The sequence below is a fragment of the Montipora foliosa genome, chromosome 4 (genome assembly GCF_036669935.1).
Source record: "Montipora foliosa isolate CH-2021 chromosome 4, ASM3666993v2, whole genome shotgun sequence".
Lineage (NCBI taxonomy): Eukaryota > Metazoa > Cnidaria > Anthozoa > Scleractinia > Acroporidae > Montipora > Montipora foliosa.
Window position 1 is genome coordinate 8,519,811 of NC_090872.1, and position 11,716 is coordinate 8,531,526.

Consider the following 11,716-nt stretch of genomic DNA (forward strand, 5'->3'; position numbering starts at 1 on the left):
CGTTGCGTGTGTTGTGTTTAGCTTCAAAGTTTGTGCATTTAAATTTTGGTCTAACGTGGAGGCCAGGTTGTAACTTGTTTCTTTAAGTGCCGATATAATAATTTGACTATTGGCAGTTTTAGATGCATTTCTAGCCAAGACTTAAATTTGAAATTTTCCTGGGGGAGCATGCCCCTGGACCCCCCCCCCCCCCCCCTCCGCCAGTTTGATTACGCGTTCGCATCATTAGCCCCTCCCACTTCCAGGGCTCCGCGAGCCCTGAGTAATATGAAAAAAATTGGAACTACAACGTCGAAATATCACGTTTCCTGTGGTATATTTAACAATTATTCCATGAGCGCGCGTTGGATATGAGATGATAGATAGCAAACGAGGCGCGTAGCGCCGAGTTGGCTATAATCATCTCATATCCAACAAGCGCGATTGGAATAATTGTTTTATTAAAAACGCCCCCAAAATATAGAAAAGTAGACTACAATAAAAATAAAAAGGCCCAAAAAATCACGCATATGCTTGCCGTGTTTGTAGATCATGGTATAATCACTCGTAACCCATGATGGCTTAGCCAATCAAAACTCTCAATTGCATTATCCAATGATCGAGTTTTTAATAATTAAAATTATTTGTCATCAATTTAAAATTTTGCTTGATGTTTTTATTTGTCACTGAGCGACTTCAAAAATTCCTAACATTTCATATGAATGTTCTGATTGACCTTATACACTAGCAACCTCTATTTAAAAAGATCGCAGCGTGCAACTATCTTTCAAACGAAGATTTCACACAAGTAAGGGCTGCTTTGTATAAGGCAGTCAAGAAAGAGAAACTGGATGTGATAATATAATATTTACGATTCATTCATTCATTCGCCGGTTTACTTGTTTGATCATGCATTCATTCAATTATTCGTTCTTTCATTCATTCATTCATTCATTCATTCATTCATTCATTCGTCCAATCAGTCATTCATTCGTCCAATCAATCATTCATTCAATTATTCATTCTTTTATTCATCATATAATTTATTCATCCTTTCTTTCTTTCGCTCAACAAAGACAAGCAAGGTGACACAAATACCAACCCGGTGTGGCCAACACTTCACGCATGCGCACAACCATTTCATCCGGTCAGTTAGCTGCCATGCACAATCTGGACCGAGAGCTCTTCTCTTGACTGAGGGAGAGAAGAGCTAGGGGGAACCCTGAAACAAAGTGTCTTCTCTTTAGTTTTTGTGAAGAACAATCAAAAGCGTCTCTAATTGGTGCATTCATGTTAGTACGAGGAGTAAGCAGGCAAGAACCCTACGGCGCATGTTATTCAAAAATTCCCAGAGCCTTGGGTCGATCCGAGGCTCTGGTGACGAGAATGCAGCCATGGACAGCTGTTCCGGCTTTGTTGGACCTCATCAGTATGGCGTAGCTATCATACCCAGCGGGTGTTTTAGACAGCCCATTAAGTGGCAGCTCCACTCAACAAATGTGGTAAGCTGGGTTGGGAACAGCACAGCCGTTCTCTCAAGGCAAGCGTGTGTGTTCACTCACCCATTCATTCATTCATTCATTCATTCATTCATTCATTCATTCCTTTAGTTGTTCATTCGTTCATTCACACTTTCATTCGCACACTCATTCGTTCATACAGTTTTTTATTCCTTGCTTTATTTATTCCACCATTGGCTTCTTCTCTGCACTTTGCCAACTAAGGGAAGTGGTCAAAACTATTACACTCGAACAGGACCCACCAAACCACAAAATAGATGGTGGTGTCTGCCTGCACCCCCTTGCTTAACGTCAAAAGATGGTATCTATATTGCATAGACACCCCTCTATCCAGCAGTAAAAAATAACAGTGAGATTCAAACCTCACTTTTCATGTTTGTCTAGTAATGCCGACTCTTGCTAGCTGAATATTCCTGTGTCAACTCAAATTTAAAAGCCAATAAAATTTTGTCGGTAATGTTCATGTGATAAGTTCGAAGATAGGTGGTGTCTTTGAGAACCCCCCTACCCCAAAGGTAGGTCCTGTTCGAGTATAGTAGTTTTGACCATTCCCTAAATATAATGAACTTTTGATCTCAAGTAAGTGGCCTTTTTGCGTGAGACGGCTACTCAATTGCAAACGTTTTTTTAACTACGCGAAAGTAACGGCTACCCGAAAGCTGCGGCCCCTAATTTTTTAATTTTTAATTAGCCGGATATATGAATGATATATGACCTATATATTAAAAACTCAGTTCAGTGGCATCAAAATTGCCACTGTTTTTAGATGATGGCTCATATAGCCATTTTGATTAGTAACAGCTTCATCACACTGATATCCATTTTTATTACACATAACATGAGAATTTTATTCCATAAAGCTCATTTGTACAAATCTATACGCTTTATTTTCACATGTGAAAAAGACCTATACAGCCAATCAGAATGGCGTACAGCTATTTCACATGTGAAAGTATAACCAATCAGCGATAGCGTAAAGGCGTTTCCATGCCAATCACTCGTGCATCTCGTGCAAATCGTGCAAATCGTGCAAATCGTACTTTGTTATTGAATTAAATTAAATTTGCATTTGGTTCTATTGTTAGTGAGTTTTTGTTTCTAATTCGCGTTCAGAAAACTATTTTAATGAAAATTCTCATGTTATGTGTAATAAAGAGTTTACGACATAGAAAGTGCTTTGTACGGGGTTTTATTCACTCGTTGTTTGTGTCAAAAACCCTCACTCGCTCGTTCCTCGCTCGTTCGGGTTTTTGACACAAACAACTCGTGCATAAAACCCCGTACGCCGCACTTTCTATGAAGTAAACTATTTATAATATGTAATGAACAAATATATCATGGCTGTTGTTCAGAAAACAAAGCCAGCAAAGATAAATCTTATTCTTCCTTTGCGAAAGACATTACCGTTTTTGTTTCCTTCTCTTTCAGAAAGGGAAGTTGAATTCCCCATCCCCCACTCCCTCCCTCCTTCCATCCCCTCCCTCCCTTCCATCTTCGAGATAGACAGTATCGTTACTATAATAGGTTATATTTTAACTGCTGAATTTGCTATGTGTTTCATATCGTTGTCCGTTCAGAACTTTATCACGCGGCTTGACGAGGTCAAATGAGTAAAGATACTTGTCTTGGTACCAAGAAAACAGCGACCTTAGGAATGCATAATTATTTAATTTTTTGAGGGGGGAAGGGGTGGGAATTGGGCAATTTTCTAAAGTATGAAAATTTTTTTCTCACCTTTAAGTTGTTCATGATCCTTTTCGGTGGGGCAATAGCTCGTGCAAGAATTTTTTGCAATGGCAAGCACATGACCTGGGGCCTGTTTCTCGAGTGTCTCGATAACTTTTCGGCCCGAAAAGCTATTTACCCTCCATTTAGGACATTTTCTTAAGCTGGTCTTTAAAACATATTTTCAAAATAATTAAAAGCAACATGATAGTGAAGTTTGTTGACTTGAAATCTCTCCGTTCTTAAAATACAGAAGGACTGAATTTCGAGAAAGGGGCCGGATAGCATAAACCACTTGCTTAATTTTTCCTCCCATGGCTCCCCTTGCACGATTTTTTTGTTCAGCAGTTTTTGCTCTGCAAGAAGTTTTTTTTTGGACATTGCCTAAGCCCTCTCCTCCTCCCTCAAAAAAATAATGGTCCGTCCCCCACTCAGGACGCTGTTCATTGGCTTGACGTCACTTTTCTCGGAAGACACGTAAAGCGAATATTCAGCAAGCGACAAATCACGATACTCACAAACAGGAATCAGACAAGACGTTAGGCATTGAAACTTGTTCAAAACTGATGTAAACCGGTGAGTTTTAAACGAGTTGGTCTTCCGTTGGGCGCCCGCAAACGAGGAAACAAGTGTTTCCCGGGATGTTTCCTCAGCATTATGCGTCCTTTGCTCGTTTTTATACTAGACGAATTTAACAAAAACAGAGAAAATGTTTGCCTAACTTCGTCCCAGACGAATTATGCGTCTCTCGTATAAAAACAGCCCGATAGCCAAGCCTAATAGCAGAGCACCGGCCGGGTTATTTACGTTTGGTTAAAAACGTGGGCTTTTGCTTCCCGAAAAGCAACATTGTGTCTAGATACCCGGCAGCCGGGAAGTGCTTTCAAAAAACTAGACACCCGGCAGTCAGAAATTTTGACCAATTTTCTCCAAATAGCTCGCTTAATTCCTCTAAGAACATAAGATATTTGTTTAGAAATCTCAAGCGATTATAAATATTTCCTTGGGTTAAAAGCAGAAGCGACTGTTGAGCTTGGGCATAGAGTGAAATCTCAATGTTTTTGACACTTACAAAATATTCGAGTTCTGACACACTAAGTCAACTCCCGATGAATATCCACAGAAATTACCAACGAAACCTCACCAGAGTATTTAGTGTTTGTTCAGAAATGCCAAGCGATTCTAAATAAAGGTTTCGTAATGTTGTGCACAAATTCTCCGCGCTTGCATTAAAGCATATTATTTAGAATCTTGACTCACGGGTACGGTTTTCAAACTACTAGATGCCCGGCAGTCGGAAATTCATGTCCAATTTACACGAAATACCTCATTTACTTTGAGTAAAAACACCAGGAAGTTGTTTAGAACACTCAAGCAATTTCAAACACTGCTTTTGGTCAAAATTTCTGACTGCCGGGTATTTAGTTTTTTGAAAGCACTTCCCGGCTGCCGGGTATCTAGACACGTCGGAAAAGCAAATGTAGCTTCCGCAACAAATGATTCCTTTGGCCCCAAACGGAGAAATAATTGCTTATTTTTTCCTCGTTTGCGGGCGTCTTTACGTACTGACTGTCTTCGATTCTTCTAAAACGAATTGTGCGCTCCTCTAGAGCTTTTGAGGCAAAGGAATCAGCGAAATAAGTATTAATCCTGTTTGGTTTATGTGAAGTGAAGTGAATCTATTAGTCTCTCCCTCGGGCTTTTCAGGACTAATTTACAATTCTTTGTGGGGGACTTTAGCCAGACTCCGGTTTACAGTCCTTATCCCAGAAGACTTGAAAGTCTAACCATGTGCAGATGTAATTACAAAGGCAGCACTTTCTCCTCAGTTACTGAGTGTTGGTCCGGCCGGAGTCGAACTCACGACCTTCCACATGACATGTTGGGAATTTTGAGTGTAAACACGGGACGAACTACGAATAATCTGTCTGGGACGAACTTGGGAAAACGTTTTTTCTGCGTCTGTTAAAAGAGGGGTACAAGACGTATAATGCTTCTGGACGAACTATCCACTTTAGTACGTCTTCGTGTGCAGAGGAGGGTGGTACAGAGCTACAAGCATGTAAAATAAACAAGGGAACCTTGAAAAACATCAAGATGTGAACTGAAACGGATTACATTTACATGTAATTTGATATGCCAGAGAAGGCATTTACATCTCTTGTTTTCGTGCATGATTGAGGGCAAAACCCTTTTGAGATTCAGAACTGGTTCTTGTGAAGAAGAAGAAAGGCTAAAAGGAGGTTGAACACTATTTTTAGAGACGGTTCGTTATTTATAAGGAGGACCGCGTTGGAGAAAAATAGCCGCGGCTCAGTGTATTTTTGGTCAAAATTTCCAAAGCCCTTCCAATTTGAAGTGACGCTTCTGAAGATTCGGACTAAGATTTTGGAAAATTCTGAATAATGTAAAATCAAAGTTTGAGCTTGATAGTTGATTGCTCGATAAGTGAAATTTCTAACGAAAGGCGCAAGGCATCCAAAAGACAACAAGGACAGCTCAGTTGTTTTAATTAACAGATTTAATGCAACAGTTTGTCACATTTACAAAAAAGTGTTTTTGTTCACGTTCTGTTAAAAGTTTATTTCCGAGGCAAAGAAAGTTTCTTTTTTTTTCCCGTGAAATGAACAACTTGGCTTGCAGACGCTGCCGCACCGCGGTGGGAAGTAACCTTAACTGGTGACCCAGGGATTTCATGTGTCTACTTTTAGCTAGAATTTTGTTATTGATCAGGTCCGAGTTTTGTCGATCCGATCCGAACCGATCCTGGTTTTGGCAACGGCCAATTTGATCGCCTTTGTTGCACGTCTTCGACACCGGTAGGACTTTATTTTATGAGACATTTCCATATATTAAACTTGAAGAATAATCTGTCACACACCTTCGCGGGTGTCCTTCGAGAAAAAAAGTTCTTACGCGCGTTAGTTTCAATAAAATCCTAACAAACTATACATCAGAAGAAAGCTTAGTAAATGTAAAGAAAAAAGTAAAATCGTTCTCTGGTAAAAAGTTTTGAAAAAACTATGAGCTTTCGACAGACTGAACTGCTGCCTTCAACGGATAAAAATGTGTGAAGCCTAAAAGCGAAAGAAATTTAAATATAACGAAAAATTCGCATAAATTAAAGGGTAAAAGCATGTAGTGGAAAGAATGTTTAAAATGCTAAGAAAATTAGTGTTTCTTTAAGAGAATGTGATATTGTCTTGGGAGCGGGCACGAAATGTTGTCTGCCCCTACAGTTTTTGCCGTGTGCCATGACTCCAATGTCTTTCTGCTCCGGTTGTTCGCTTTGTCAATGATTTTAGAATTGTTAAAGTCAATATCATGATTAAAAGACCACGCGTGTTTTGCGACATTTGAGCCTTTAGTACAATGCTTTAAGTTCCTCATATGTTCCTTTCTCCTAGTAGTAAAGGATCTTTTAGTTTCGCCAATGTAGCTCCACGGGCAAGATGCGCATGGAATTTTATAGATGACATTGCACTGGTCGTCTTCGGCAGGTCGAAACTTAGGGATAGGGAAATGCTGCTGTAAAGTTTTAACTGGTCTGCTAGTGACTTGGATGTCGTGTTCCTTGAGGTTTCTTGTGAGAGGTTCCGTGATGCCTTTGATGTAGGGAAGGACTGCAAAGTTGCGTCGGTTTGTTGGCTCAACCCATTTAAAAAACATACATGCTTTTACCTTTAATTTATGCGAATTTTTCGTTATATTTAAATTTCTTTCGCTTTTAGGCTTCACACATTTTTATCCGTTGAAGGCAGCAGTTCAGTCTGTCGAAAGCTCATAGTTTTTTCAAAACTTTTTACCAGAGAACGATTTTACTTTTTTCTTAATATGAATCCTGGTAACGGATCTTCAATATTTTTAGTAAATGTAATTTACGATTAAAATATAGTTTAAGCGATTTTTAAGTTTGCGGTAAAACCAAAATGGCGGATCTGGTGCTAACATTGCTGGCGGTCTCCGGTTGCCTAATCCTGCTGCAGGTTCAGCCGGTAGAATTTATTATGTATACCGCAATGCGGTACGGCCTCACTTCTTCACCGGGAGTTCAATCAGTTAACTCCCTGAAGAAATCCGGCCGTGCCTGACGAAATATTGGTGAAACAAAAAAATATCTATATCCTCACAGCCGCACAACCAGTTCTGCATAATTATTTTGTTTTTAGTCTAAATATTCAGTATTTGCTGGACAGATCTCCCAAGATCCGGCACTTGTACTTTGTTCAGCTGGCCCATGCATAAAAAACTGTCAGGTTTCTTCTGATGTATAGTTTGTTAGGATTTTATTGAAACTAACGCGCGTACAAACTTTTTCCCGAAGGACACCCGCGAAGGTGGGAAGTAACCGTAACTGGTGACTCTGGGATTTCATGTGTCTACTTTTGGCGGGAATTTTGTTATTGATCCGGTCCGAGTTTTGTCGATCCGATCCGATCCGGTCTGATCCGGATTTTGCCGACGGCCGGTCAAATTCGTTAAATTCACCTGGACGAATTGCAATGCCTTATCATGTCTTTCCCGGCTAAGGCATATAAGACATTTTTTGTAACAGGTGATGAGGCTCTGATCAACACATCTAGTCTGGCGGAGTCCGAAGATTTACTGAATTTAGCAATTGGCTTAGTTCACTTTGAAAGTATTTAATTTTTTTTATCCTTTGAAATGTTAAGGAAAAACAACTAAATAGCATCTGATAAAGAATATTTGTGTCATTTCGACAACGTTGCTCCGTGACCTGTCAAAATTCCTTAGTGACTTTGCATTATGACTATCCAAAAAATGCAGCAATATTTATTTTAGTACTTAGGTATCGCAATTTTTTGGTTCAATTCAATACGAATACAGGTTCCACGTGTTGTTCTCGCCAAACAACTGTGGCATTTCTGCCGCAGTCTTGGGTTGATTCTATTTAGTATCACCCAAAAAGTGGACTAATGCAAATCCTGCATTTTAATTGGCTACGCTACTAGAGGACTATTATTAATAGTCCTCGAGTAGCGAAAAGCTTGACGCTTTCTTTCGTTTTATTCCCAAATAAATATTTCTTCAACTTGCATTTGCTAACTTTATTATTGCCTTTTCTGTCCGACTAGTTGGGTGATACTAAAACAATTAGACCCTTCGCCCTCAAGGGCCACAGGTCGGTAGCCCATTCGGCTTCGCCTCATGGGCTATTGACCCGTAGCCCTAATTGTTAAATTGTTAAATAGATTTTTTTGGACCCGGTTACTTTGTTCAAGAAAAAAACACAAAGCCCGTCGCCACGGACAGGAAATTTTTCAAAGGCCGTGCGGTTGTTTACCGAACCGGTCATCCTTATAAATAGTGGACCGGCCCTAATCACATTAGCACGAGATTTGCTCATTTCAAGGTCACTTTCCAGCAAGATGTACCCTGCGTGCAGTGCGCCGGGTAAGCAAGATGGTTTTATATAAGCTTAATCTTACCCTCTCGGAGCAGAAAATGCTCATCCCCTCTCCATGTTTAGCCCTTTTAGCGCCTTGGCGAGCCAAAGGCTCATAAAATTCAGTCTCCAAGTTGGCCATAGCAAAACATTCGAAGTCCAGTTGAAGCCACCATTTTTAAATGGGCTCTCGGAAACGATGGATCTACAGAAAATGGGTCACAAATGTCGAGCGTTCTTGTTCGGGGCCGACTAATCACGAAAATGTCTACACCTTAGTGGACGAGTGACACAATTGCATATCGCAGTGCCCACAACAACTCGTTCCTACTCTTCGCGTATCCACGAGTTAAAAACGGCCTGACAACCAAGCCTTAAAGCGGAGCACCCGGCCCGATTATTTATCTCATTTGTGTCCGGTTGAAAACGTGGGTCCTAAGAGACCTATGAATCTAATTAACTTTTCTGGACTTAATTATTTATAGCAATGTGGCTTAGAATATCTGATTTTAAAGGTTATAAAATACGCTTTTCAGTATAAAAAATTCAGCATAAAAACCATGGACTTTTCAGAAAGATAACCACAAGCACAAAAATTCGCAAAAATATTGTTCTGGTCCAAAAAATTGAAAAAGAAGTTTTTTAATTTAGTTAACCAATATTTCCACCAAATTTGGCTAAAAAGAAGAATCCCTGAATTTTTTAGAATTTTTTCGATTGGCCGTTTTCACACTAGAGACGGATTATCCGTCTCTAGTGTGAAACCTGCCATTGCGTCGTCGGAGACACTTCCTAATTGAGTGGTTGGTGTTGGTGTTCTGAGTTTTCGTGGTTGGCCTGCGCATGTTCCAAGCGCGAGAACTCGTCGTTTCACATTGACACTAGGTTGTTTGTATTACAGTATACGTGTAAAAAAAAGGAAATAGATACAACAAAAGAACAAGGGAAAAATAATTGCTACAAATAAAATTGCTAGACAAAACAAACTAAATTTGAATTTTAGCGCGTTTTGGGTGGAAAAAGATTAATGGCTCTTGTATTTGTCCTTGATTCACCAGAAGCTGTTATTAAGCTCCACATTGTAGGTAAGAAGATATCACGTAAATTTATTTCTGCACCTATATTCGTGAAAGCACAAACGTGAATTATATCTGGACAATACAGTTTCTTCTATGTTGCTTTAATTTTAACAAAGCTTATGAATATTTCAGAGAGACATGGAAACCAGACGAAATGATACTCATAGTTCCCAAGGGCATCTAAGTGGAGAACAAACGAAAGGTGCGTCGGCTCTCTTAACAGAAAAGGAAGCAGTGCAGGAAGATCAACTTTCGACTCTTCTTTCAAGTGCTCACGAGCTTCTTGCCAGAGAAAAGCATTCAAGAAACTATGAACAAGCTGCAGAATTACTAGAACAAGCATTGCTAAAGGTTCAGGGAGAATCAAACGAAATCGTGGAGGCCGGGGTTTGTGGCAAGCTCGCCGAAGTGTTTTTATCTTTGGATGATTACGAGAAGTCTCTTCATTACGGCCAGAAGTGTCTTTCCCTTTCTAAAACAACTGGTCTCAAAAATCTCGAAGCATTGGCTTATGCTTGTGTTGGTACTGCCCATTCCAAGTTAGGAGACGTGCAAAGAGGTCTTGAATTTCATACGAAGTCCTTGGATGCAACTTCCACAACAGGAGACCAAAAGCAAAAGTGGAAATGCCTACACAATCTGGGTGTCACCTGCAGCGACCTTGGTGACAGCGAAAATGCGATTAGATACTTCAGGGAAAGTCTCACCGTTGCTGAGAACGTCGGAGATAAGCTGGCGATCGGTGAGTCCCATGGTGGGCTGGGTAGTGTTTTCTACAAGACTACACGGTATCCAGAGGCCATTCTTCACAACGAGATCCACCTTGCGAAGGCCAAGGAAGTCAAGGATAGGGAGAGTCAGGCAAAAGCTTGTGGAAATTTCGGCAATGTTTATCTTTCCAAGGGCGATTATATTAAGGCTTTTGCACTTTATCAAGAGCAGCTAACACTCTACAAAGAGATGGGCAACAAGTGTGGCGAGGGAAATGCAATGGGGTCCCTTGGAAATGTTTATCATTGTCGTGGGCAAACAAAAAAAGCGATTGAGTATTATGAAGCCCAGTTGTCTATCGCAAACATGCTGAAGAATAAGGGAGCACAAGCAAATGCTATTGGAAGAATTGGAAGAGCGCAGTATTCTCTGGGAGAAAATAGGGAAGCAAAGAAAAATCTGGAAAAATTGCTGCAGCTTTCGATAGAACTTGGTGATAAAACCACCGAGGGCTTTGCCTACGGTTTCCTAGGAAACACCCACAGATCTTTAGGCAATTACGAAGAAGCCCTAGAGATGCAAAAAAAGTTCTTGGAGATTTCTAAATTAACCGGAGACAAGGCTGCAGAAGGGTTAGCCAACGCCTACCTGGGAGGCATCTACTATTCCCGCGGAGACTTTGAAAAGGCGTTGGAGCATCACAGAGTTAATCTCGCTATCACCAGGGAATTGGAGAACAAAGGAGGAGAGGGAAGGTCGGTCGAGAAGGTGGGAAACATTCATTTCGAGCTTGGAGATTACAACAAAGCAATTGAATGTTATCAGCAAAGCCTTGACATTGCCCTGGCTATCAGAGACAAGCCACTAGAAGGTGCCTCATACGCCAATTTGGGAAGTGCCTTTCAAGCCCTTGGAATGTATTCACAAGCTGTGCAGATTTACGAGAAAGCCGTGCCTTATGCTGAAGCAGTCGGGGACAAGCGAATGGAAGGACAGATGCTTGGAAACCTAGGAACTGCGTACAACAGCATTGGAAATCACCAAAAAGAGCTTGAATGCCATTTGCGACATCTGTCTCTTTGTGAAGATTTGGAGGAAAAACAGGGAGAAGCAACCGCCCACGGCAATATCGGGATGGTCAACTATCGCATTGGAAATTACAAACAAGCCATTGAGCATAATGAAAAGCAAATCTCTATTTCAAGCTCTATAGGAGAAATAAGTGGAGAAATGACTGGCTACTTAAATCTTGGCAAGGTGTATAGGCAATTAGGGGAATTGACAAAGGCCATTGA

The 11,716-nt window shown here is 40.6% G+C and overlaps 1 protein-coding gene across 2 annotated transcripts in view; it reads left to right on the forward strand.

The window, feature by feature from the left end:
* The first annotated feature begins 3,695 nt into the window (after positions 1 to 3,695).
* LOC137999720 (tetratricopeptide repeat protein 28-like) overlaps positions 3,696 to 11,716 on the forward strand; it is a 12,110-nt gene continuing 4,089 nt past the window's right edge. Inside the window, exons 1-3 of one of the 2 annotated variants that reach the window (XM_068845584.1) lie at positions 3,696 to 3,800; positions 9,690 to 9,716; positions 9,843 to 11,716. The exon at positions 9,843 to 11,716 is cut by the window's right edge and continues 1,598 nt beyond it. In XM_068845584.1, the coding sequence (XP_068701685.1) occupies positions 9,849 to 11,716 (1,868 nt within the window). In that variant the 5' untranslated portion in view covers positions 3,696 to 3,800; positions 9,690 to 9,716; positions 9,843 to 9,848. The remainder of the gene's footprint in view (positions 3,801 to 9,689; positions 9,717 to 9,842) is intronic. The other variant, XM_068845583.1, reaches the window with a different exon arrangement.